Source organism: Ciconia boyciana, chromosome 1 (assembly GCF_034638445.1).
Source record: "Ciconia boyciana chromosome 1, ASM3463844v1, whole genome shotgun sequence".
In the NCBI taxonomy this organism is placed as follows: Eukaryota; Metazoa; Chordata; class Aves; order Ciconiiformes; family Ciconiidae; genus Ciconia; species Ciconia boyciana.
This window is the reverse complement of record NC_132934.1, coordinates 49,498,280-49,525,169: the sequence shown is the minus strand read 5'-3', so window position 1 is coordinate 49,525,169 and position 26,890 is coordinate 49,498,280. Positions and strand designations below refer to the sequence as shown.

The 26,890-nt window shown below is 43.1% G+C and overlaps 2 protein-coding genes and 1 long non-coding RNA gene across 13 annotated transcripts in view; 2 read left to right on the top strand and 1 right to left on the bottom strand.

The window, feature by feature from the left end:
• Positions 1-21,073, bottom strand: LOC140653206 (uncharacterized). 2 transcript variants are annotated; one of them, XR_012043049.1, is made up of 5 exons: positions 20,825-21,073; positions 18,509-18,586; positions 6,625-6,658; positions 1,316-2,116; positions 1-212 (listed from the first exon to the last, which is right to left on the bottom strand). It is a non-coding gene; the product is annotated as an uncharacterized lncRNA (long non-coding RNA). The 2 variants fall into 2 exon arrangements; XR_012043050.1 differs by lacking the exon at positions 20,825-21,073 and adding an exon at positions 20,030-20,235.
• Positions 20,357-26,890, top strand: part of POC1B (POC1 centriolar protein B) — a 58,479-nt gene continuing 51,945 nt past the window's right edge. For 7 of the 10 annotated variants that reach the window (XR_012043045.1, XR_012043042.1, XM_072865022.1 and 4 more), the window contains exon 1: positions 20,357-20,531. Coding sequence is in view for 6 of the 10 variants with exons in the window: in XM_072865022.1 (XP_072721123.1) it covers positions 20,375-20,531 (157 nt within the window). In the remaining 4 variants the exon portion in view is untranslated. The other 3 variants (XM_072864954.1, XM_072865002.1, XM_072865013.1) reach the window with 3 other exon arrangements.
• Positions 21,159-26,026, top strand: GALNT4 (polypeptide N-acetylgalactosaminyltransferase 4). The gene has a single exon (XM_072864934.1). The coding sequence runs from the start codon at positions 21,380-21,382 to the stop codon at positions 23,129-23,131; it is 1,752 nt and encodes a 583-aa protein (XP_072721035.1). The 5' UTR covers positions 21,159-21,379; the 3' UTR covers positions 23,132-26,026.

Here is a 26,890-nt window from a genome sequence, read left to right as displayed (position 1 = left end):
GAGGTGCAGTTGTGGATTTGTCTCCTTTATCATCCTTCTACCCTGCCTTATGATCTTCTCTTCTGCCTTCTACTTCAGGGTCTCACCCACTATCAGTAAACACACTGGAAAACTGCTGTGCGATGTGGCTGTTGGTGTTTCCAATGAAGGGTCCTTAGTGTGCTCCTTCCACTTTTTACTTGGTGTGAAGGCTTGAAGAATTAGGTTTTAGACTAAGAATGAATAGAGAATGAACATTTAAGACCCAATGTTTCTCCCAGATAGTTCATAAAAACCCCTTATCTAGCTGAGCCCTTGATGTTCTTTCATACCTCTGTGCCTGCTTATATGAAAGCACCTTGGTATATAGACAAGGTTCGAGCTCTACACATAGCAGGACTCTGGTCATGCTTGCAGATGTACAGGTGCTGAGGATTAGGATAACACCTTTAAATTTAAGCCTTGGGCAGGAAACTTGAAAAGCATTATGCCTTACAGTAGACTTCTATCAGGCATATCTTGAAGACCCACTTCTAGTAAAAAGTCCTAAGAGCAGGGCTTTGAAAATATGCATAAAAGGCCTATGAGGACTTAACAGGGAAAATAAATGCAAAGGCAATGTATGGTAGCTATATAATAAAACATCTACTTACTTGAACAAGCATAGTGGTCCTGACCTGCAGGTCCCTGTACATGGAGGAGTGGTTGATCCACAACACAATTAACATGAGCAGGTGCAGGCTGTGCTGTGCTGCACAGATCCCTTGGCCACAGGTAGAAAACATCTGCTTAACAGCCCCTCTTCCTCTCCACCACCCAACCCCAAAAACAAGCAGTAAGCTCTTCAGCTTTATAGGGGTCTAATCGGCCACAATTGTGCATGTGTGATGGGTGGAATCAAAGGAGTGAGCCAGACTTTTCTCAGTGGTGCCCACTGACAGGACAAGAGGCAACGGGCACAAGTTACAACATATGAAATTCTGCCTGAACACAAGAAAATACTCTTTACTGTGCTGGTGGTCAAATGCTGGACCAGGTTGCCCAGAGAGGTTATGGAGTCTCCATCCTTGGAGACACTTAAAACCCAACTATACATAGCCCTGAGCAACCTGCTGTAGCTGACCCTGCTTGGAGCAGGGGGCTGGACTACATGATCTGCAGAAGTCCCTGCCAGCCTCGGCTATTCTGTGATCCTGAAATTCTTGAGCAGGAGGTGTGATTCTGTAGGGTTTCCCTATTAGCCTCATGGCTATTATTTGTACACATAGATGGAATTCAACAAAGAAATCAATCACTGGAGTGATCAAACCTGAGCCAAAGCAAGAAAGGAACTGACCTGACCAATGGGCTTGCTGATATTTGCCTGCTGTAACGCTTCCTGTGATAGCAGAGCTTGGATCACTTCTCCTATAGTAAACCTTTTTGAATGATGACTGACTGGGAAAGTAAAAAATTAATGTCTTAAAATGGCATCAACTTTAGCTGTGTTCTGTAAAGATGTGATGGGTCTTCTGGAATCCTCATGCGCTAAGTAACCAGCTAAGCAATTCTGGTGGTAGCTCTTTTGGGCTTCAAAACTTTGAAATGAAACTCATACTGTTGTCTAAAATGTCATCAGTGGCTTTGATCTTTTTTGGAAAGATGGGGCCATTAGGTGCAGAAGAAAGGGGATAGCATATGTGCATTGAAGAAAACTTGCAGTTCCCATTCCTCTGTAGAAGCATCTTTTAGTAAATAGAAGCATGCATTTTTCTCTTCTTTCTTTTAGCAGCAATTTCTCATATCATCTTCTTACAAGTTGAAAATGGAATAAAAAGAATTAAAAGTTTGTCCTATGGCTAATGTAAGTAACATGAAGTTTGGTGCAAATAATGTTATTTAAGTGTTTTTAGAGTTCTTAGAGTTGTTCTCTAGTGAGCTGAACTTAAGCTTACATCTCATCTTGAAGTCTTCAGTGGTGATACTTTTAAATTTCAGAGATGGTCAGGAATTAAGTTATTGGTCATGAATGAAAAGCTCCTTATAGGAAGCTTCAGATACCTTGGAATTTTTTTTTTCACTCCTGGTGAATCTTAGTAAAGGTCAGTGAAGCATAAACTGGACTTGAGCTTTTCTCATCTCCTGTTAGAAGAGAAACCTGCAGGAGAAATAACACAGAGCTTAGTTGTTACTGTTCAGTCTTGAACTGCATAGATTTTGTGTGGCTTCTAATCCCTGCCCCTTCCCCTCCTTCCTGAGCTTATCCCATCACTGTGCAATGCAGTTCTGCAGACAGCTGTCTGGGAAGATATTCTGAGCTGTGAAGATGGATACTGGGTTAAATCAGTATTCAAATGTTCAAAATAACAGCTTATTCAGTTATTCTTTTGTGGAGATGGGAGAAAATAACTCTTTAGTGAGGAAAAATTCACAGCCTTTTTGCCTTTGCAGGCATTAAAGGAATGATGCTTCATGAAATAATCTGAATGAAACTTCACGAAGTTCTGCTGCTTTGAGCAGGAGTTTGCATTAGATGGCTTCCCGAGGGCCCTTCCAACCTGAATTATCCTGTGATCCTATTTTTAAACCGTCTTCAACGGGTATCTGTAAAACTTTGCTTATGCCTTCTAATATTTGTGTTTCACACTACAAGCCAGACATGCTTAGCTACTTCAAAGTAACAGTCTGTAATTCATAGGAAAGTCCACAGATTTTAACATGATCTCCAGAAAGCTCTGCTGCAGGCCTGTGAAAAGCAGCTGCTCCTCAAAGAAGAAGAAGATTTCTTACTGTTATTTGGCTCTTTCAAATCTTTCAGGTGTATAAGAATAAAAAATGTAGCTATTTCTAAGGAAAATGAAAAGCTGACTTATTTGCAGATTTGTGTGGTTTTGCTGCCCTGCTCTCTACTTAGGACTCTCTTGCAAGAACCTGCTCCCTTTTCTTAAAGCTACTGTGTTTTTTTCTGTGTGTTTTATGTGTTTAAGATCAGTTTCTGAAAAAGAAAGTTCTCTTGCAGGCACATAAAGTTAACGAAATCTGTATTATTCTAACTGATCAAGAGTAGAGAGCACTGAAAAATGTATTTTCAATCAGAGAAGCCTATAATTTAAAAGGAATTTGGGAAGCTGACTTTTCTCCTTACCTTAGTTCACAGAGTGGTGGTGTTACAGGCTTTTACCTAACTGAGCAAAGTATCAGTGAAATTAAATTAAATGCAGTATCAGTTCTGCTGTTACGTACAAATGCTCCCTCTTTTGCCTTGAGTTACAGAAATACTTTGTTACACTTGGAGAACTTAGTGTTATATCAGATTTGGAGTCTCTTTTTACTGGTTCTCAGATAATTGCATATAAAACTTTAAATGCTAATGTAGGAAGCCTGACATTACAAAAGTGCCATTCTGGTCTTAAAAAGGATGTAATAGGAAAAAGCTTCTGTCAAATATTCCACATATAAGCTGTATAGTAAAACTAGCTGGCTGGCTGACCAAATGTTAAAGTAATGTGAGACGATTCAAATAGAAATTTGACATTCTAACTATTGAAAAAATAGCTGGGTTTCTGCAAAACAGTTGTCATAGCCTTTTTTTGTTATAAATAACACATTGCTTTTGAAACTAAAACAGATTTAAAATATGTATGTTTAGAAGATGTGGGGGAGTGCCTACACCACTAAATCTTAATATGCTGTGTTCTGGCTCTCTACCTTAAAGGTGCAGAAATCATTTGCATTTTCTTCTGTAGGGCCAGTATATTGCAGCATGTTTCATTTCAAAGGTATTAATGTTTCAATAAAAGATGAACTAAACTCTACAGCAGGAGGTTAAAAGTATTCTGAACTGCCATTTTTAAAGAGCTTGGGATAGCAGGGCTCCCCAGCCATTCTGCAGGCATGTCAATACTTGAATACAACAGCTTTAAATCTCACTGACTTCATTCTTTTTCAAAAGGGCCACAAACAGTCCAAGTCTGAATATCAACTAAATTATCATGTGTCAGCTTGATACCAATCAACATGATCAGCATTTTATATCTTTGAATGAGGAAGTGCTACAGGCTTTTTGATCACTGGATGAGGAGTGTAAGCTGATAAAATACCACTTGAGGATACTACTATACATGAGCTTTCTTCATTACTGCCCCCGAAGGCAATCAGCACAACCAATAGACCCCTCAGTGTTTGTTTTCCGAAGTCATGCTTGATCTCTGACAATCATTGTCAAAAAGACTGAAATGCTGAAATATATTCCTGCATGCTATTGTAAACCCAGTTTGAAACATTGCACTTAGAATCAATCCAAGTTTAGCAGTTAAGCCGTAGACAGTTATTTCCAAACTGACTACGTTTGGGATGTTGCCAAATACAAGACAAGTGCTCCTGTGGCTTTCTTGCCTTGTTTCAGTCTTGCAAGGCTTGATGGTTGTACTGTAACTCAGAAATCAGGCCTTTGAGGAAACTTCATGGAGAAATACATTTAACTGCTAACCACCCTAATAAAATTATACAGCTCAAGAGGTTTGCTTTTTGGGGGGGAAGGGTAATGTTATGAAATAAAAGGGGTTAGCCATTTCAAAGAATGGAATTTGAGGGGGAAGTGTTATTTTTCTGTCAATGCTTGTTGCTGATGATACTCTACCATCTCCAAGCTTTTGAACAAGCCTTGACAATTCTCAAGGAGGATCTCCTGGTGCTGGGGATCTCTTTTGCTATCCCAGTGGAAAGCATGGACAAGTTGCAACCTGTCAAATATGTATACAGTCAGTCTTGTCCATTGCTCAGCAAAATTATCTGAAAATTGTACCTGTTCCAAGCAAACGGCTCTGCCTGGTTGCAGGGGGAAGCGATCAGGTTGCAACTGAGCCTTACACACAGCAGGATTGTAATCCATGATGCTGGCTGAGGTTACCTCCTCTGCTTCACTCCTCTCTTCCTGCAGTGTCCCCTCAGTTGTGCCATTTCAACAGCTTCTGTGACGGCATGGTGAACCACACCGGAACTGCTTCTGGGTGAACTGCTGCTGCAAGCTGATGCTTGTTGGATGCTATCGGCTGCATGGGCTGTTCTCTGGACAGCAAAACTCAAGCAGAAAGGTGCTCCCCTCTGTGGCTCCTAGTGGCCCAGTAACTACAGGTGGAGGAAGCAACAGCTAAAATACTGTGGATGAAGGAAGTTAAGTGGGAGTTGAAAGGGGAGAGGGGAAAGAAAAGCATGAGCAGCAAGGAGGCTGCTGAAAGCTTCAAGGGAAGCAAAGCAGGATAACAGGACAGGAGTGAGAGGAGCAAAAAGAATGAATATACAAGTTGAAGAGCCTGTATCTCAAAGCAGGCTCCTCTAGCATGAGGCACGAATACCAAGAGTGCTACAAACTATGCCCTCTATCAGTTCATACTTTTGCTTGAGCATTTCAGTCACCTTCACTTCTTGCTTTGGTTTGGAGGAGAACCTACTCTGATCTGTGCTGTGAATCTAAATACTGAAATTTGACAACCACTATGGATCATTGTATGATTTCACATAAGTGATGATAGGTTGGAGGGAGTGTAACAAGACTAGAATACCAAATGTTCTAAGTAAACTGATGTAAGAAACTTAATCTAGTGCTTTTTATTTAAAAAAAAACAAAATTAAATGTGGCTAACATAATTAAGTGGTGTGTCACAGTAAAATGTGCCTATCTGCAAGTGTTCATATGCTTTAGGTGAAAACATAAGTTTCACGATCATTTTCAATACTATGGCAGGAAAACTTCCTTGCAGCAGGAGCAATCTTGAAGGCAGCTCTTGTAGCAAGCACATAGGACCCTCTTCTGACAACAAATGCGAAATTCAAAGCACACCCTGTCTGTTCTATGGATGTAAGAACAAGCTGTTTGTACTAACAGCAGGCTGTGTTCTTCAAAACAAAAGTCCAGTTAAGGATGAATTCTCTTAAACTAGAGTGAAAGTAGCCAGCAAACAAGTTCTAAGTAACAATTAGCGCAAAAAAATACAAGCAATGCACAGAGTAAGTTAGGTGCTAGCATCTCTAGCAGGCTGCCTTGTAATCGTTTTAGCATGAATTTAATATTTTGTCCCCATCAGAGAGATTGTGTGGTGTGAAAATACTTCTTAGTTTGCAGCCTCACAGCATACTGAAGGAAAACTGCCTGGCTTAGTTCTGAACGGGCAAAAGCCATCAGAGCGTGCTTCCTTTGCAGATGCAGTAGCAGGAATTGCACAAGCTGCGGAGCCCAGATATCCCTTCTAACTTTGAAAGGGAAGGCACTTTGACTTCTGTTTTCTTTTCTGTAGTGCTTGGGGATTACAGTGACACTGATGTGCTGCATATTTTGTCTGCTATGAGGTCCTATTGACCCTCCCCACAGCTGGGACCAGTCTCCAGAGTACCTGTATGCTAACTGCCACTGTAAAACACCCTGCGGAACCCCAACTGGATTGTGATGGAGATTCTGGATATAGTGTGTCTATATGCAGCAGCCTTGCAACCAGAAGTGTGCAAAATGATAAAAACAAGTAATGTTTTGTGATACAACAGAATGCCACAGGGAGCCTGAGCAGTGTTCTCACAAACTTGTTTTAACAAGAAAATTAGGGGCATTCTTCCCTGCTCCATTTTGTGATGTTAAGCAGATGCCACCTTCTGCTTCTCTCCACTGTACAGTACCTGGGTTGTTCAGCCGTTCAGAAGTCGTCCCTCTCTGAAACAAAACCACTCATTATGCTGAGATCAGCATAAAATGTAATAATATTAGAGCCCGTGCAAGAAGTCTTAAAGCAAGCTAACAGACATCCAGCTAGGCATGTATACAGCCTTCCTGCAGGAGAGGAAAGGGAGTTTAAAAAAGAAGGTGTGGAGTGGGGAAGATATTTGCAATTTGGACTTTCTACCCCCCAAAATGACCCTTTATACTTGCGTGCCTTATCAGTGGAATAGGGCCCGTTGGTTAGATTTTTATCATTTCATAAGCAGTATTTGAAAAGATGTAACTACACTGCTTACTCTTTGAATCAGACCAGTGTCTAGCTGTCTAATTTATGGTGGCAGCTTTTATACTCGATGCAGGCATGCAAACAGAACAGTGTATTTAATAATAAAACTTCTGAGAGTCTGAAACTATTAGTACCCCCTTCATCTTTCTGTGTGCATCAGCCATACAAGTAATATTCAAGAGAAAATCTAAATGGCAGCAGCAGGAAGCATCTGTGGTACTTTGTCACATTGTGGGTTTGCCAACTGTCATGCTGGAAAGCTCTTCCTGCCCAAGCAGCCAGTGCTGCAACAGCAAAAAAAAAAAAAAGTACAGATGCAGGCTTTCCTTCTCCACACAAAGAAGTCCCTACCCTGCTCTGGTATTAGCAATGATGAACGCAGATCAATCAGCATTTAGAGTTGCCTGTGAAGTGGCAAAAATGTAATCTGTAAGGTTTTCCCTCTCTCACGTGACCCAGTCTTCTCTGTAATAATCCTGAATCAGAAGCAGCTGCCACTGCTGGTCAGAAACACCTTGCCTTACTCTGGTCCCTCTGGAAACTAACCTAAGAGAAGACTGGAATCAAGTTCTCCTAGTTCTTTTAAGTGTAGTAACAAAAATCTAGTTCAGCCCTGGTAAAATAAACTGGTGTTTCAGTCCTTAGATACATGCCACAAAGGGGCAGCAGAGCAGAGAGCAATGACATTTCTAATTCAGTGCCCAAGTAATTTCTCGACCAGTCATGAGATAGGGAGTCAAAGATCCTTATTAGAGGATGCATGGGTGTTGTGGAGCTGAGAGACTAGCATTATGACATTGCTAAACAAAGGCATATAGCACAGCCCTGTGCTAAGCACCTGAAGTCTCTGATGGGTCAGACCCTGGCCTTCAGCAAGCATTTAGCAAAATAAACTAATGCCACAGATAAAATGGGGTGTGTGTACCAGGCTGTGCAGTTGAAGACCATCCCTGCTGCACTGAGTGTGTTCTTCTGCTTCCTTCTCCATCTCTCTGGATACCATGTTCTCCCTCCTTTGTCACTATGAACAGACTTGTTAAACTGGAAGTCATAGTAGAGGACCCAGAAGATCAATTGGCCCATTGACCTCCCCTTGTGATTTTTTTAACAGCTACATACTCCCTTCCTCCACTTGCAGCTGCAGGTGTTCAGGCACCGTTAGGTTCCTTGTTTTCCAATAATAGTGGCATATTGTTTTGCCTCACTTTTTTCTGTAACAGCATTTGTTATCATTTCTCATACTTTGTACCTGGCAGATCTGGTCATTGGTTTCAAGCACTTGCTTTAGTTTTTCTGTTGTACCTTCACTGTTCACTCATATTTGATATGTTTATGTGTGGTTTTCCCTAGTCCTCCTTGGGTAAGTGCAGACAAGAAACCTTATAAAAGACAGAAAGTAAGGTAATTTCCACTTTCCCCTCCCATCAGCAGCAGAAAAAATAAATTAGCATAGGAATCATGATGGTTGTTATTACTGGTTGAGCATAAGGTAGCAGCTGCATGCTGATGAAACTAGGAAAATTAATTGTCTGGGGTTGTAGTTTGACAACTTCTCTAAGACAATGTATGGGCTAAATATTGCCAAAAGGAGCAGTCCCGCACTCAGCAGCAAGCTCCAACCACTTAGTGTGTGCCAGTTACCATTGATCTGATCCTGAGAAGAGCCAATTCAATGCACTAAACTGGCAGAACACTCAACAAACAATAAATAAGCAACCACCACACTACTATTTATGGTGGTTTAGCTTTATAGACTACTTCACTCCTAGGTCAGATGACCACTAATACCAACATGAAAAGAAGGAGTGATGATGCCCCTTTTGGCAGCAGCTAACCACTAGATTTATTTATGTCTGTTTTGGTACTACAACTAAGTATAAATATGGTACAGGGACGCAAGAAGATTCAAAATGAACACAGTAATTTGATTTTAAAAACACCTGAAATGGGCTAGTCTGAAACTAGCATATTTAGACATACTGTCAATGCACAAACCTTGACATACCTTACTGATACTGGACTGCCCATTAAGCTTCAGCCTGAGCTAGTAGACACTTAAACCAAACTTAGAATTTATCAACATAAGCAGGAGGTATTTAAAAAAGCCCCTTGAGTTCTGACTCAGGCCTAAACCACACTGTGAATCCAGGTACTGCCTACACACCTATATACCTCTTGCTATAAACCGCCATATCCAAGGCAATGCAAGAAACACAGAAACAGCCATTCCCTTGTTCTTCCATATGACTCTGATACCACCAGAAAAATTCCCAACAAATAGCTAGTGGAAAACAAGAGCTAGAGACATACTGAAATACAATACTACTGGTGTGAATTTAACCAGCTAGGATGACAGAAGTGACTACTTCTGTCTTATGTTTAACATAAAGAAAAAGTACAATAAGAAATGGGATCTGAACAAGGCATGACACAAAACGTTGGTTGAATCTGGAATAATATCAGGATTATTGAACATAAAATGTCATTAGCCAAGTGGGACTGTGTTATGCTCATTTGTAGGTAATTTTAGCAAGTGGTCTTACTTAAAAACAACTCTTACAACTCAGAATTTTATTTCTGCATAACTTGGGGTGGTAAGTATTCCCTGGAGGAACACTAGTAATTTCTTGGAGCCCTGAAATCAGAATTGGGAGTCAGACATTAATTCTGTTTCTGATTTTGCTATAATCTCCCATAAAATTAGTTTCTTTGGAGTGCACATTTTCAACAGCAGTCTTCCAACAGCCTTCACCACCATATATGCTTCTACAGAAATGTGAAAGCAAGCAACCTCCTACCTGTAGAACAACTAACAGAACTAGAAAAATACTTCACAATCTCTGAATAAAAAGCACCATATTAATGTATCTGATTGTTTTTGCTATAATATGCTCATCTTGTAATTTTTCATTCAATCTCACTAGTTCCCCAAAGCCTCATAGTAACACCTATGCATCCCTTTCTGCTTTGTTCCTTCAAGTACAGAAAAAAACACATTCTTGTCTTTGGTCTTCACTAGTGTATCATCAACTACTCAACCTCACTGATATACTCTGGATTATTACACAGCCTTCAGTTCATGTTTCTGTCTCATACCCTGTTTGTCTATCTATGTACAAAGGAAAATTTGTGTATTTTTCTGAGTGTTTCTAACAGCTTTTTGCGTTCCTGAAATATACTGATCAATTGTAATTGGAGGTGGTAAAAACAGGTGCTTCTCTACATTTTCTGTTTAAAGCTAATGCATATAGTAGTTTTCCTTTTGAAAAGCTGAGTCAAGCATGATGTATTAAGGTTTTATCATGCCTTACATTCTGTGTATCTTCAGTTTAATGGTTGAAAACCTCACCCATACAGTTTTAATGTAGTCTGGTTTAAAACAAACCACATGAACTTATAAAATACCTACTAATATTAATTCTGCTATGTGCAAATACCAAGTTCCTCGTTAACACCCAGCAAATAGATTTACTGCCACCTTTTATTCATAGATTTGTCTGCTAAGCCAGAATTTGGTTTCACAGAGTTTGGACTTCAATAGAAGCTACATTTTTTTCTAGAATTAAGTGAGCTCCGATATCAAGAGCTCATGTTTGTAGTTAAATTTCTTATTTTAGTTTCTCTTGGTCCTGTTTATTCCACTCCCTAGTTCATTCTCCTTACCAGATTCATTAGGTGAAGTGTTGCTTCATGATACATACCTAAACAGGTACTTCACCAGGCTAGTTATCTCCACACAACAGTTCACTGTTCATCACTTTTTATCAACTCACTCTTGCAGTTAATATCCACATTATACTAGATGCTGCTGCTGTTAAGCAGTACTAAATGGAAGATATTCTGTAAACACCATTCTATGCGGCATCTGCTGAAGCATTAATAAATTTATTCTAACCTTTGCTACATTGTACTAAATTCTTCCAAACTTGCTCTAACCTTCATGATCCTGGTAAGACACAGGAATAGTTCTTGATTTTAAACACACATTACCAAACATTTTGCTAAAGTAACTGGATTCCAACACATTGATTTTTGTAACATGACAGTTTCTCAGGTGATGTATACAATGGTAAAGAGCCATTATACCACATATCTATTTAGAAAACAACTGTTTTACTTATTTTTAGAAAAGCTAGATGCAAGCGCATTGAAATAAAAATATATTTATCAACATAACCATGTTACTGGCAACACAGCAAACATTACTGGTATTGATCATCCATTAAAACATTACCAAAAAAAAAAAAAAGAAGAAAGAAAGAAGAAAGATGTTCTTTCAATTTGGAATTGCATGTGGGTATCCAGCCAGGTAGTGATGCCACTGCTATAAAACACCCCAATAGGATTATCCCAGAAAATTCCATAGTCAAATCAGTCCCATTATGAGAAAACAATCAGTGGCTGCAAACATTCTCAGATTTGAATAATGCACATACATTATACAGAGTATGAGTTATAATGTGACATTGAAGGTAACACTAAGAGAGGTTTATATGCAGCTCAGTGCATGCTTCCATTGCATGTACTATGTCAGTATTTTTACTGTGCTGTTTGGGTACTTAGAAAGAAACATTAAGGAATTTCATCCCTGTAGTCATTAGAAAGATATGTATCTTTTATACAAAAGCATCTAATTAAAAGGAACAAACAGAAAAACCCCTTTGGATAACACACCCACTTATATACAAATTCTAATGACTTTAAGACAAGTTCTTTGGCAGAGTAATTGTCACTCTCAGTTTATAATCCAGATGGTTATTTGGTTTAAAGTGCTGGTTTTAAATTACACAGTTTTCCTTCACATGTTTCCCTTCAGGCACTTTAAGTTTTCTTATTTATCCTTCAGTACAAATACAATCTATACACTGAACAAGTAAAAATCTCAAATATCTATCAGCTACAACAGTCCTCTGATCATTTTTGTGGTCCTCCTCTGGGCCCACTCCAACAGGTCCATCGCTTTCTTGTACTGGGGACCCCAAAGCTGGATGCAATACACCAGGTGGGGTCTCACCACAGCAGAGTAGAAGAGGAGAATCACCTCCCTTGACCTGCTGGACACATTACTTTTTATGCAGCCAGGTACAGTTGGCTTTCTGGGCTGCAAGCGCACATTGCCAGCTCATGTCCAGCTTTTCATCCATCAGTATTCCAAAGTCCTTCTCCACAGGGCTGTTCTCAATTCATTCATCCCCCAGTCTGTATTGGTACTGGGGATTGCCCCAAGCCAGGTGCCTGACCTTGCACTTGGCCTTGTTGAACTTCATGAGGTTTGCACAGGCCCACTCATCAAGCCTGTCAAGGTCCCCTGGGTGGCATCCCGTCCCTCAGGTGTGTCAACCACACCACTCAGCTTGGTGTCATCCACGAACTTGCTGAAGGTGCACTCAATCCCACTGTCTATGTCATCACGGAGGATTCCCTATCCTCTCTTTGCCTGGCTGAACACTGTGATTTAAGGGATAGGGGGCAATGGTGACAAGTTCCTGCCTGGTGCAGCAGGCACGTCTCCTCTGTGACTACCTCACCTTCCCAGGTGCCCTTGCATAATAGGTACGAGGCTCTGCAAGTGGAACTGAACAATAATGAGGACGATGGTTCATCTAGCTTGGAGGTGTTGCCGAGGTTAAGTCAGCCTATGCCCTGCGTCAAAACTGCTTCCATAAAGAAAAAAAGACAGGTCATTGTCATAGGACACTCCCTTCCGAAGGGAACAGAAGGCCCAATATGCAGACTGGACCCACTTCTTAGTGAAGTCTGCTGCCTCCCTGTGGCCTGGGTAAAGGATGTGAAGAGAAAACTTCCTACCCTGGTACAGCCCTCAGGCTATTAGCCATTATTGATTTTTCAGGTAGGCAGTGATGAAGTTGCAACTAGAAGTACAAGGGCAATAAAGAGAGACTTCAGGGCCTTGGGACAACTGGCTAAGGGGTCAGGAGCACAAGTAGTGTTCTTGTCTATCCTTCCAGTTGCAGAGAATGATGAGGGAAGAAACAGGAAGAGCCACCGGAACAATACCTGGCTCCAAGCCTGGTGTCACCGGCAGAATTTGGGTTTTTTTGATCATGGGTCGGTCTACACAACACCAGGCCTGCTGGTGACAGACGGGGTACACCTGTCTCAAAGGGATCTTTGCACAGGAATTAGCAGGGCTCATTGAAAGAGCATTAAACTAGATTTGAAGGGCAAAGGGATAAAACCAGGCTCGCTAGAGGTAAGCCTGAGGGTGGCATGCCAATGTTCAAGGGATGGTGTGCTAGAGAGGTCCTTTAGTCTGCCGTCTCAGTGGAGGTAAGGGATGGAGATCCATGCAGCAGCAAAGACACAAGGGTTATGAATGTGTTAGAAACCATGGAAGTGCCTGAGAATGGCCATGTAGGAACTAGGGCTTCTTCCCCCAAAAAGGCTGCAGGATCAATAGCCCAATTGAAGTGCATCTACACCAATGCACACACCATGAGCAACAAACAGGAGGAGCTGGAAGCCATTGTGCAGCAGGAAAACTATGATATAGTTGCCATCACAGAAACATGGTGGGATGACTCGCACAACTGGAGTGCTGCAATGGATGGCTATAAACTCTCCAGAAGGAATAGGCAAGGAAGGAGATGCAGTGGGGTAGCCCTGTATGTTAGGGAGTGTTTTGATTGTCTAGAGCTCAATGATGGTGATGATAGGGTTAAGTGTTTATGGGTAAGAATCAGGGGAAAGGCCAACAAGGCAGATATCATAGTGGGAGTCTGTTATAGACCACCCAAGCAGGATGAAGAGGTAGATGAAATACTCTATAAGCAGCTGGGAGAAGTCTCACAATCGCTAGCCCTTGTTCTCAGGGGGGACTTCAACTTACCAGATGTCTGCTGGTTATACAATACAGCAGAGAGGAAGCAGTCTAGGAGGTTCCTGGAGTGTGTGGAAGATAACTTCCTGACACAGCTGGTGAGTGAACCAGCTGCACCCCACTGGACCTGTTGTTTGTGAACAGAGAAGGACTTGTGGGTGATGTGACAGTTGGAGGCTGTCTTGGGCATAGCAATCACAAAATGATAGTTTTTGATTATTGGAGAAGTAAGGAGGGGGGTCAGCAGAATAGCTCCCTTGGACTTCCGGAGGGCAGACTTTGGCCTGTTTTGGAGACTGGCTGACAGAGTCCCTTGGGAAGTAGTTCTGAAGAGCAAAGGAGTCCAGGAGCAGGCCATCCCCACGTGCTGAAAGACGAGCTGGCAGGGAAGAAGACTGTCCTGGCTGAACAGAGAGCCTTGGCTAGAACTCAGGAAAAAGAGGAGAGCTTATGACGTTTGGAAGAAGGGTCAGGCAACTCAGGAGGACTGCAAAGATGTCATGAAGTTATGCAGGGAGAAAATTAGAAGGGCCAAAGCCCAAATAGAACTTAATCTGGCTACTGCCATAAAAGATAATAAAAGATGTTTCTATAAATACATTAGCAACAAAAGGAGGGCTAAGGAGAATCTCCATCCTTTATTGGATGCGGGGGGAAACATAGTGACAAAGGATGAGGAAAAGGCTGAGATACTCAATGCCTTCTTTGCCTCAGTCTTTAATAGTAAGACCAGTTGTTCTCTGGGTACCCAGACGTGAGGTGGAAGACAGGGATGGGGGGCAGAATGGAGCCCCCATAATCCAAGGGGAAAGGGTTAGCGACCTGCTACACCACTTAGACACACACAGGTCTGTGGGGCTGGATGGGATCCACCCAAGGGTACTGAGGGAGCTGGTGGAAGTGCTCACCAAGCCACTTTCAATCCTTTACCAGCAGTCCTGGCTAACTGGGGCGGTCCCAGTTGACTGGAGGCTTGCCAGTGTGACACCCATCTACAAGAAGGGCCAGAAGGAGGATCTGGGGAACTACAGGACTGTCAGCCTGACCTTGGCACCGGGGAAGCTGATGGAGCAGATCATCCTGAGTGCCATCACACAGCATGTAGAGGATAACCAAGGGATCAAGCCTAGTCAGCATGGGTTCATGAAAGACAGGTCCTGCTTGACCAACCTGATCTCCTTCTACGACAAGGTGACCTGCTTAATGGATGAGGGAAAGGCTATGGATGTTGTCTACCTAGACTTTAGTAAAGCCTTTGACACCGTTTCCCACAGCATTCTCCTGGAGAAACTGGCTGTTCATGGCTTGAGCGGGTGTACTCTTCGCTGGGTAAAGAACTGGCTGGATGGCCGTGCCCAAAGAGTAGCGGTGAATGGAGTTAAATCCAGTTGGCAGCCTGTCACAAGTGGTGTTCCCCAGGGCTCTGTGTTGGGGCCAGTCTTGTTTAATATCTTTATCAATGATCTGGACAAGGGGATCGAGTCCACCCTCAGTAAATTTGCAGACAACACCAAGTTGTGCGGGAGTGTTGATCTGCTTGAGGGGAGGAAGGCTCTACAGAGGGATCTGGACAGGCTGGATCCATGGGCCAAGACCAATTGTATGAGGTTCAACAAGGCCAAGTGTCGGGTCCTGCACTTGGGTCACAACAACCCCATGCAACGCTACAGGCTTGGGGAAGAGTGGCTGGAAAGCTGCCTGGTAGAAAAGGACCTGGGGGTGCTGGTTGACAGCCACCTGAATATGAGCCATCAGTGTTCCCAGGTGGCCAAGAAAGCCAATAGCATCCTGGCTTGTATCAGAAATAGTGTGGCCAGCAGGAGAAGGGAAGGGATTGTCCCCCTGTACTCGGCACTGGTGAGGCCGCACATCGAATACTGTGTTCAGTTTTGGGCCCCTCACAACAAGAAAGACATTGAGGTGCTGGAGCATGTCCAAAGAAGGGCAACGAAGCTGGTGAAGGGTCTAGAGAACAAGTCTTATGAGGAGCAGCTGAGGGAATGGGGGTTGTTTAGCCTGGAGAAAAGGAGACTGAGGGGAGACCTTACCGCTCCCTACGACTACCTGCAAGGAGGTTGTAGCCAGGTGGGTGTCGGTCTCTTCTCCCATGTAACAAGCCATAGGACAAGAGGAAATGGCCTCAAGTTGCACCAGGAAAGGTTTAGATTGAATATTAAGAAAAACTTCTTCGCTGAAAGCGTTGTCAAGCACTGGAACAGGCTGCCCAGGGAAGTCTTTGAGTCACCATCCCTGGAGGTATTTAAAAGATGTGTAGATGCAGTGCTTAGGGACATGGTTTAGTGGTGGACTTGGCAGTGCTAGGTTACTGGCCGGACTGTATTGTCTTAAAGGTCTTTTCCAACCTAAACGATTCTATGATTCTATGATTAATGAAGTTATTAAATAGTATTGGTCCCAAAACAGACCCTTGAGGAACACCACTCGTTACTGATTTCCATTTGGACACTGAACCACTGACTGTAACTCTTTGGATGCAGCCATCCAGCCAATTCGTTATCCATCTAATAGTCCATCCATCAAATCCATATCTCTCCAATTTAGAGGCAAGAACGTTGTGGGGGACCGTATTAAAGGATTTACAGAAGTTCAGGTAGGTCACATCAGTTACTGTTCCCTTGTCCTCTGATGCAGTCACTCCTTCACAGAAGGCCACTAGATTAGTCTGGCATGATTTGCCCTTGGTGAAGCCATGTTGGCTGTCTCTAATCACCTCCTCATTTTCCATATGCTTCAACATAACTTCCAGGAGGATCTGCTCCATGATCTCACTGGGCACAGAGGTGAGGCTGACTGGTTAGTAGTTCCCAGGGTCCGGGTGTGATATTCGCTTTTCTCCAGTCACTGGGACTTTGCCTGACTGCCATGACTTTGCAAATATGATGGAGAATGGCTTAGCAACTACACCTGCCAATTCCCTCAAGACCCCGGGATGTTTCTTAGACTATATGTTTCTTAGACTAAAAGTAACATGATATATATTCCAAATCATCCTTGCATTTCAAATCCATATGTACCTACTTCATATCCTTTTCTTTTCCATTTTCTTGCTGCTGTTGGCAAACAGACTTTAATGGGATTTTGATAAGAAAATTCCATCAAAACCAAAAAACCAACAGTACTCCACAAGTGACTTTACAATCTTAATATTTATTTTCATAACCATTTTTATGTAGGAGAAGAAAAGGTAGGATCAGAGGTTGGAAAGATGCTGGGGGCATAAGGTATAATGGTTCTAGAACTGCAAGACAGCCTATAATTAAATCTTTGTGCCCTGAGACTACATTCTTCTCCTGCATGTAGGTGGATGAATAACCGACACGACGCTGGCAAAGTGTATCTCACACTCCCCTCTAGCGCCCATGGCATACCACCACCTGCTTGTGCTCCCTGTCTGCCAACAGCCCGAGGGCCAAAGGCCTCTCCGGGGGTCTGGACAGCTCTGCTGCTAACACAGCTGCTCCCAATATGATCCCACATAATTAAAGTTGGGGTTCATTAAAGTTGGGGTGACATTAAGTTAAAATCCCTCATTTTAGATATGATAGAATTTTAGGTGGGCTAGTGTATTACATTTGCCCCTTGTGCACATGCATTGTATTACCTCAATTATTATGAAATAATATGTGATCAGTGTAATTTATGTGTGCATTACTACACACATGCACAAAGGCTACCAAGTTTGTCTATGTGTCTTGAATTCTACAACTACTTTTACTAGGTCCTTTCCTACAGTGACCATGCAGCCTGCATGACCCTTGAGTTACAATCTTAAAGTGTTCCCCCGTATACAGGATTTCTGTTTGGACATGTACTCAGGACTTAACTCAGTGCCTGAGAAAAAAACTTCATGGCTGCTGACACAACAGCCTACTGAGACATGATGCTTGGAAGGTATTTTCTGAGGCACCATTTATCATTGTCATCACAGTGCACAACAACTTAATACAGTAGATTGCACTTGTATACAGCAGAACAGTTACTCTCAACCTTAAAAAGACAATGCCAACTCATAATTGTATTAAATTATTAAGAGTTACAATAATCTTAAAATCATTCTAAAAATAACATCTATGCATGCTAATGAGAAAAAATAATCAGCATAAAAACTATTACCTGCCAGCTTTATAACTACAGTCATTATAGCTAATTATATATCTGAAGCAGGGGAATACTTTGCTTCCTACAAGCATTTGGGAGTCTTCAAAACAGTCTCAGGTAAGGAGGAGCAGCAAAGAACAGACTAACTTTGTAAGCCCTACAATTTGAGAAACACTCTTCCAGCAATTTGTAGAAAGAGGGATGCCACCCTCTTTCTCTCAGTAATTGCAGTCCTTCCTTTGCTTTATGCCTATCACCTGACACGTCATAATTCAGGAATTTTGTGGGCAGGTACAGATTCCAGTTTATTGCTAGCACCCCGAAAGGATACCGAGCTGCTGGAAGTGTAGCAGCTGTGAAGAAGGCAAAAGGAATTGTCATTTAGTTCAGCTTGTAAATAAAATAACATGTGCTTCTGTCCATTGGGTTTTAAGGAGCTTCCAGAACACATCTGAACCTGAGAACATAAGGTACCAGAAATACCGATACCATAATACGCAATTATAGCAGCACAGACAGTAGTGTCTCTCATTCAAGAGAAGAGAAAAGCAAATGGGAACACAGAATAACTAAGATCACTCAAAGTTTGGTACTAAACCTGCTTCCCAGAGGGACAGGATCTAAATGTAGCTTGGCTGTCTCCCTGCTGAGAGGCGTCATTCACAGCTGGTAAACCCTAGGAGAAAGAGGATAGTTGGAAAAACAGTTGAGAAACAGCTGGAAGACTTAAATAGTGGTGAAGAGGCCAAGTGAATTTACATTTAACTAGTTAACTCACTGTTCCTGCAACATGGTAGAACATGGGACATTTAAGTCTTATAATTACCAACTTTTTTAATGGTACATTTTACTGTGTGATAACTAAATCATGGGAGCTAACACAAAGGGATGGGTGAGTGAGCTGTGTAGAAAAAAAAACCAAACCAAACCAAGAACAAATAATGACATAAAACTGTAGCTTTAGTTACGTCCAAGTTAAAGTCAATGTGTCCTGTCCCACCACCTTTTTTTTAAAAAACTTATTTTATGTTCTGAAGCTGTAAAGGCAAATTATCAGCCTGCATAACATCAACATAAGGAGTGGCTAGCAGATTTTCATTGAAACCTTCTTATTGTGATACTTGTTGTGGTAATCCTGCTTTTTTCAGCACTTTTAAAATTATTATTTTAAATGTGCATTTCACGGTTAAACACAATTGATTTGGAACTGTCCTATAACTGACAAATCTTCCATGTTGGCCTAATTGCTGACCTGATTCTGTAGATGTAAGATTTTAATGTCAGATGAAACTCTGTAAAATGCAGACTAGATTTTAAAAAAAAAGGGTAATTGCAGTATAAGTTAATTCTTCACAAACACTTGCATATCGAATGACAGTTTTGCTATCACAGCCCTCCCTTTTGCTAATTGATGTCAACCCTCTTTTTACTAGCATAGCTATTGGAGCAGTATTTTTTCAGTGAGATTGGTTCTCTTATCTAGCTTACCACGAAGCTTCATAAACATTCACAGCACTACTAACACCAATATTTCTGTGTTGTTGTTTTTTCTTTTTTTTTCTTTAAATGGTAGTTGTACTTTTTTAAAGCATTAAAGGACTGTTTAAAGACAACTCTATGACACAAACACGAGCGCTGACTTGGAAATCTAGAACGTATCGACAGGCTAAGAAACAAGTGGAAAAAAGACAGAGGCCAAACTACCTAAGGTGGCTTAATACAAAAATCAGTCCGAGGTGTTAAACAGAGATATCCTGCAGCAATTTGTGAGTCACACAATCGAGGTAACATGGGCCAGATCTTCCACCAGCTTTGAAGATTTTGCTTCTTCAGGTTTGCTTTCCGCTAACCTGAACGAAAAGGCCCTCAAGAACAGGCAAGCGAATGCACGCTCCGCCTGCAGCGCGGCGGGGGGCAGCGCCTCAGGCCCCCGGGGCTCCCCGCGGCCCGGGGCTCCTCGCAGACGGAACACCGACGGTGCAGCCCAGAGCGCCGCGCTGCCACCTGGCTTGAGACCCAGCCTAACGCTGGGAGTTCCCTCACAGGCTGGTGGGAAAAACTATAGTTGGCGTTTGGGGTTTTTTTCTTCAAATAATAACTCCCAGGCCGAGTTTCCCACCTCCAGTCCCGCCTGCTCCAGCACGCACCGCACCGCGCCCCCTCGGCGGTAGCTCAGCCCCTCCCGACCAAAAGCCGCTGTGTCCCAACCAAGGGACAAACGCGGAGACAAGAGACTACAATCTGCCCGGCCCGACCGCGGAGGCCGCTCCGCTCCGCGGCCGCCCGGGCCCGGGCCCGGGCCAGGAACAGGAACAGCCGGACGCGGCCGAGGATGCACCGCCTGCTCGCGCGGTAGCCAGGCAACGCGAGGGGCGGTGCGGCTCTATGCCTTTAAGAGGGAGCCGAGCACCTACACCACCGATAGGCGGCCCTGCGGCCCCGCCCCGCGCAGGGCGGCCGGCGAATGGGCGGATCGAAAGACGTGCTGTTGGCGCCGCGGATGAATTCGGGGCTCGGCCGGCCGCGCCTGGAGCGCGGGGGGTTTGACGGGCCGCCGCACCGCGCCGGCAGCTGCCGTTGCCGCGGCGCCCTGCTCCGCCTCGCCCATGGCCTCCGCGCTGGTAAGGGCTCGGCCCCGGCCCCGGGCAGCCAGGGCGGCGCTCCGGCGGGCAGGCGAGCTGCGGCTGCCGGCCTGTGAACGGGCACAGCCGCCGGCTGGTGTCGCGCGGCGCCGAGGGCTGCGCGGCTACAGCCGGTGCGGCCGCCGCACCCGCCGGTGAGAGCGCTCAGGGTGCAGGGACCGCTCGCCGCCGTGCTTCCGCCGCGTGCGGAACGTTAACGGCTCCTGGGTGCGGGGGGCGGCGGCGGCGGGCGGGAAGGAGGCCGCCCCCACCCGGAGCCTGACGGTGCGCACCTCTCCCCCAGGAGGACCCCGTCTTGATCCGGCCTTTCCGAGGCCACAGAGCGGCGGTGACGGGCGTCGCCTTCAGCGCGGACGCCGCGGGGCTGGGTGAGTGCGGGGGACCGGAGGCGGGGCCGGGCGCCGTTTGCTTTCCGGGCGGAGCGGCTCGCTCCCTACCTCCCTCTCCGGCAGCCGCCGGGCGCGGAGGCGGGGCGGGCTCCCGCGCCGGCCGGGCGGGCCGAGGAGTCTCTGCCCCTTCCTTAAGCGACAACTTTTTGAGCAAACCACAAGGCGGGAGGAGGGGTTTGTCCCGCGGCGAGAGAGGAGGAGGAGGAAGTAAGTGAGGGGAGCGCCGAGGCCGGAGGGGAGGGGGGCTGCTCGGTGTCTCCACTGCTGTCCCCCTGGAAACCTCTGGGCCGCCACGGAGGGACTGGCTGCAAACTCGGCCGGCGGCCCGAGCCCGAAGCTGGGAGTGCCTGCAGCCCCCGCTGTCCTGGGGGCGTGGGGGGGAGCCCGCAGTGGTTCACGGAGCTCCTCTCTGCTAGGGGCTGCTTTTAATCGCCTACGATGAGGATCCGTCTGGCGAGAAGATGGACGTGGGTCCGCAAAAGCTGCGTGTTTCTCGGTTTCTTGATGATCGCTTACTTTGTGGTCGAGCTGTCGGTTTCTTCCTTCGGTGCCTCCCTCGCCGGGGAGAGCATCACCAAAGGGAAATGGGAGAGGCGCTTTTCTGACAGAGCAGAAGAAGCTGTGGATTTGGCTCGTCCAGTTTATGACAAATCCCCGCCTGATCCTTATGCCCCGGGAGAATGGGGTAAGCCCTCTCGCCTGCAGCTGAGTCCTGATGAAAAGAAACAGGAAGAAGAACTGATTGAGAAGTATGCAATTAATATTTATTTGAGTGATAAAATCTCTCTTCACCGGCACATTGAAGATAATCGACTGAGTGGCTGTAAAACTAAATCTTATAACTACAGAAGGCTGCCCACGACATCTGTTATAATCGCTTTTTACAATGAAGCCTGGTCGACGTTGCTGCGGACAATACATAGTGTTCTTGAAACATCACCTTCAGTGCTTCTAAAAGAAATTATACTGGTGGATGACTTGAGTGATAAAGTGTATTTGAAGGCTGAACTTGAAAAATACATAAGCAGTCTGAAAAGAGTTCGTTTGATAAGAACCAACAAACGAGAAGGATTGGTTCGTGCACGCTTAATTGGCGCTACCTTTGCTACTGGTGATGTCCTCACCTTTCTAGACTGTCACTGTGAATGTGTCTCCGGCTGGCTGGAACCACTACTTGAGAGGATTGCTGAGAACGAGACTGTTATTGTTTGTCCTGTCATTGACACCATTGACTGGAAAACATTTGAATACTACATGCAAACATCAGAGCCCATGATTGGGGGGTTTGACTGGCGGCTGACTTTCCAGTGGCACTCAGTGCCTAAACATGAACGTCTCAGGCGCAAATCTGAAACTGATCCAATCAGATCCCCAACGATGGCTGGTGGCTTGTTTGCTGTCAGCAAGAAGTATTTTGAGTACCTGGGTACCTACGATACAGGAATGGATGTTTGGGGAGGGGAGAACTTAGAATTATCATTTAGGGTTTGGCAGTGTGGAGGCATGTTGGAAATTCATCCATGCTCCCATGTAGGCCATGTGTTTCCAAAGCGTGCGCCCTATGCTAGACCAAATTTCCTTCAGAACACGGCACGTGCTGCTGAGGTGTGGATGGATGAATACAAAGAGCACTTTTACAACAGAAATCCTTCAGCAAGAAAAGAAAACTATGGAGATATTTCTGAAAGAAAGATACTAAGAGAGCGTTTGAAATGCAAGAGTTTTAACTGGTATTTAAAAAACATATTTTCTGAGTTGCATGTACCAGAAGATCGTGCTGGCTGGCACGGTGCTATCCGCAGTGCAGGAATAGCTTCAGAATGCCTTGACTATGTCTTACCAGAACATAATCCTACTGGGGCTCACCTTTCTCTCTTCGGATGTCATGGTCAGGGAGGCAATCAATTTTTTGAATACACATCAAACAAGGAGATTAGATTTAACTCTGTAACTGAGCTATGTGCTGAAGTCCCTGAGCATGAAGACTTCATAGGTATGAGGAGCTGCCCAAAAGATGGATCTCCTATTCCAGAAATTATTATATGGCATTTCAAAGAAGATGGGACTATTTATCATCCTCATTCAGGAAAGTGCCTTACTGCTTATCGTACAACTGAGGGGCGTGCTGACGTGCAAATGAGAACGTGTAATGCTGCAGATAAAAATCAGATTTGGAAATTTGAGAAATAATCACTGCTGGTAGTATGAATCGGATGGACTGTGATGTCCAAGGCTTTTTACATGCGTGAGCAGATAGCGACGTTTGATTGTATATCTTGGAATGTCTTCATATGCCTCTGTAGTGGTGTAGAAACTATATCTGCTGTGGTGAACTGTATGGAAAGCAAAAGCAAATACTAGGGTTTAGTTTCTAAAATGTTGAATACAGATCTAATGCCTTTTATTTTTGTAAAATTTTGATCCGTTATGTTCTTACTCTGGTCTGTCTTGATTATGGTAAAACAAAGGCTTTTGAGTGGACTGAGGAGGGATTTTTTTTTTCTTAAAAAAAGTACACATTAAACGTGCAGGATAATCTTACATGAAAGTAAATAACTTTTACTTACAGAAGTAAAGTTAAGGTTCTTGCAGTGGAGTTAACTGGCCTATGTTGCAGGTACATTATAACATATGTATCTAACAGCCTAAGTAATGCTACAGTAGCATGTGATTGAACTGACATTGATGTGGTAAGTTGAACCTTAAGTGTTGTAGTATTCTGCAGTTTTCTGGGAACTTACGTGCTCTTAAGGGTTTCAGGGTGACAACTAGCTATATTACATTGAAGAAAAGGAAGGTTTTCTAGTAGATAGGCTTTGGCACTGTTTTGCAGTCTTGTGCCTATTCTGGAAAACTTACCTCATGAGGGTGAGTCAGGAGCTCTCATGCGTTTAGAGAAGAATGTGGTAGCAATGGAACCAAAGACATGCTGGTGGTACCACAAATGGGAAGAAATAGGGATAGCTACAAGTAAGAATTCTGTTTAAAGGTAATGGAGAAGGAAAGAAAGCACAGAATTGCATTAGCTACTGCTGTTTCTTAGCTTATATATAGCTCTGTGTAAGCTTTTGCGTGTTAAGCCTGGCATCCTAGGGCCACATAGCTTATGTGACTATACCATGTATCTATTTTTTTTGGTCTGTCAGCGGGGTAGAAGAAGGAGACACAGAGGAAAACTTGGGCTGTTTTATTTTGCGTCATGTATGCCAGCTGTTGCCAAAATACATCAGCCCTAGGTAGAGTTTTGAAATAATACAGCATATGCTGCCTCTTCCTAGTCGCAATAGTATCATGGGAGACCTCAGGTAAGGTTGGGAAGCTGGAGTTCCTGAAGTGAAGGGAGCTGAAAAGACAAAGGGCAGCTTGGAGGAAACCAAGATTTGTTGGTTAGGTGGTTCACAGAACAACTTATTTAGAATGTTTTCTGTATCCTTCTATGCTGAGTTTTGAAGAATATCGATTCTTGAATCATGTCACTAATCTGTTTTGAGTGTGATTATAGACAATAGATGTGATAGATATATTGTGTACTTGAAAAAAAATCTGTGATAGTATATGTGTTTTTAGCTTTATATGATTTAAGTTGAACACTTATCGTGATGTTTCAAGCATTCCAGCTTTTTGAATACTTTCACTGAAGTGGTAAATGTTCTTCAGTAGCCACAGTGTAGTAATTCTTGACATGGGGCTGGTAGGTAGGAACTTGAGCTAGTGAGCAATAAGAATCTGGATACTTGAGGAATGTAGCAGGTGTGCATTTGCTGCAGGTGTTAGTAGGTAGAAGGTTTAAAAGGGAGCAAGTGAGACCTGAAATAAGTGAAGATTTGCCAAAAATAAAGTAAGAGTAAATTAAGACGTATTCTTGAATCTTAGTGGTTTTAAAGAGTTGAGAGGTTTGGGTGAAAGCAGGCAAAGATAAAATGGGAACAGAAGAAGAAAACTTGGAGCTGTGGATGTAGTGTTGAATCATGCTAAAAATGCTTGCCACTGTGTGGCATGGGTTGGTTTAAGTCTTTAACTTATTTTTAGGAGGTTACTTGCAATTTGATTTTTTTTTTTTCCTTTTGGCGCTTTTTCCCCTAAGCTGGTGGGGGTTTCTTGGTGTTTGGTGGGGGTTTTTTGTTTGTTTGGTGGTTTCTTTTTTTTTTTTTTTTGGAAAAAGGGAGCTTTTTTACTATATAAGGGAGACATTCCTGAAAAATTCCATTCCACTTTGCAGCAAGGAATTCTTTTGTGGACCTACAAGTTATAAACCATTTATCAAATTTAAAAGGCAGCCAGTCATTATGTACTGGGGCAATAAATTATACAAAGTATGTGCTTTTGTGAAAAGCTTGCTGTAAACTGTTACATTTAATAGAAATGACAGGAAAAAGGCCTGAGTTCTCCTACATGGCAGAGCATAAATTGTATATGCAATGCATGTTTCCTCAGATGAAAGTAATTAAATGGTTTGAATATAGACTATGCAACTTTTATACAATTAACTTTTTTAGGACTTGGCAAAAACTAAATTTCATATAAAGAACTACCTTCATGTTAAAACTGACAAAGTGTTCCTTATCTATTTAAGCAATAAGTCTAAGTGAATCTGCCTCTTAAAGTTTGCAAAGTTATTCTCTCTGTATGTATCTGAACCCTTCTTCCTTCTCACCACCCCCTCCCATTCTATTTTTGTAGTTATTTAAAAATGAAAAGGGGAAAAAAAGCAAGACTAACCTGGCTCTAAAATAAATAAATAACATTAAATTTGTCACCAATGGGAATAAAAAAGCTTGGGGGGGGTGGCTGGAGAAGGAGAGAGAAAGAGAGAAGAAAAACCCTTGCCATTTCAAGTTCCACTAGTTGTGAACTGTGTTGCAGCAATTCTACAGAAATACTCCAATCCAGTTGTTTTTCAGTGTGTACAGATTTCTGGAAAATCTAAAACTCTGAAGTATTTTCTATTCTGTTAGACTTTGAAAGTTTCAGGAACACTTGTATATATTTTAAACTACTGATTTTAAGTGACTTTAAAGAAATTGAATGTAAACTTAACACTGAATAAATGTGGGAGGGCCTTGGGTTTTCTTTTGAAAAAATAAAATCCAGAATGATAATTAAATGTTGGCTAGTGTGCTGACTCTTTTCAGTTCTCTTCCACTTGTGTAAGTACATACAGTATACAGTAAAAACCATGATGAACTTGAACTTCATGGGAGCTATTAAAAGTTCCTCATAACTTATCCACTGCACTTAGGATCCCAGACCAGCTCCCTTGACAGAGCTTTAATTAATAAGATTATTCTCCTCCAAGTAAGAAATCTTGTGAATCACCATTAAATATGTTTGTATTGTGACATTGCACCTTCTCACACTGAGATTTGCAGGGCTCCTGTAAAGTGTGTGGGTTTTTGGTGGTCGGTGGTGTTTTAGCATTCACACGTACATCATGTGCACAGCCCTGTAGTCCATCTGACCTGTAATTCTTGCACTAGGTGAGTTAATTATATTGAGGATGCTTCTGTATTTGGCGAAAAAACGGTGACCAAGGGGTACATCGAGCTGTTACAGCCTGGCTGAGTATGTTTTTTCTGATCTTTTGCACAACTTTCTTATAGCCACTACTGTGGTATTGTGGGAAATGGGAGTGTAATGGTAATTTAATGGTAATTCCATATTGCAGCAACTTGTGTCTTCATATATACACATGTATATATGAAAATGTATACCATCAATATTCACAATTTATAAACTGAACTTGGTTTCATTGCAAATACCATAAATTTTTTTGTGGCATATGTGAAGCCCAGATATCTGTTTAGAGAACTGCAGCAAAGTGGTGTGTAAACTTGGCCGTTGCATAAGGCCACTTCTTTATTCTTTGGTGTTAAAGTCTGTTATGACTCATCACCAGAAAAGCAAATTACCTAGAGCTGCATTAGCTATATTTGGGTGTGTACAGAAAGC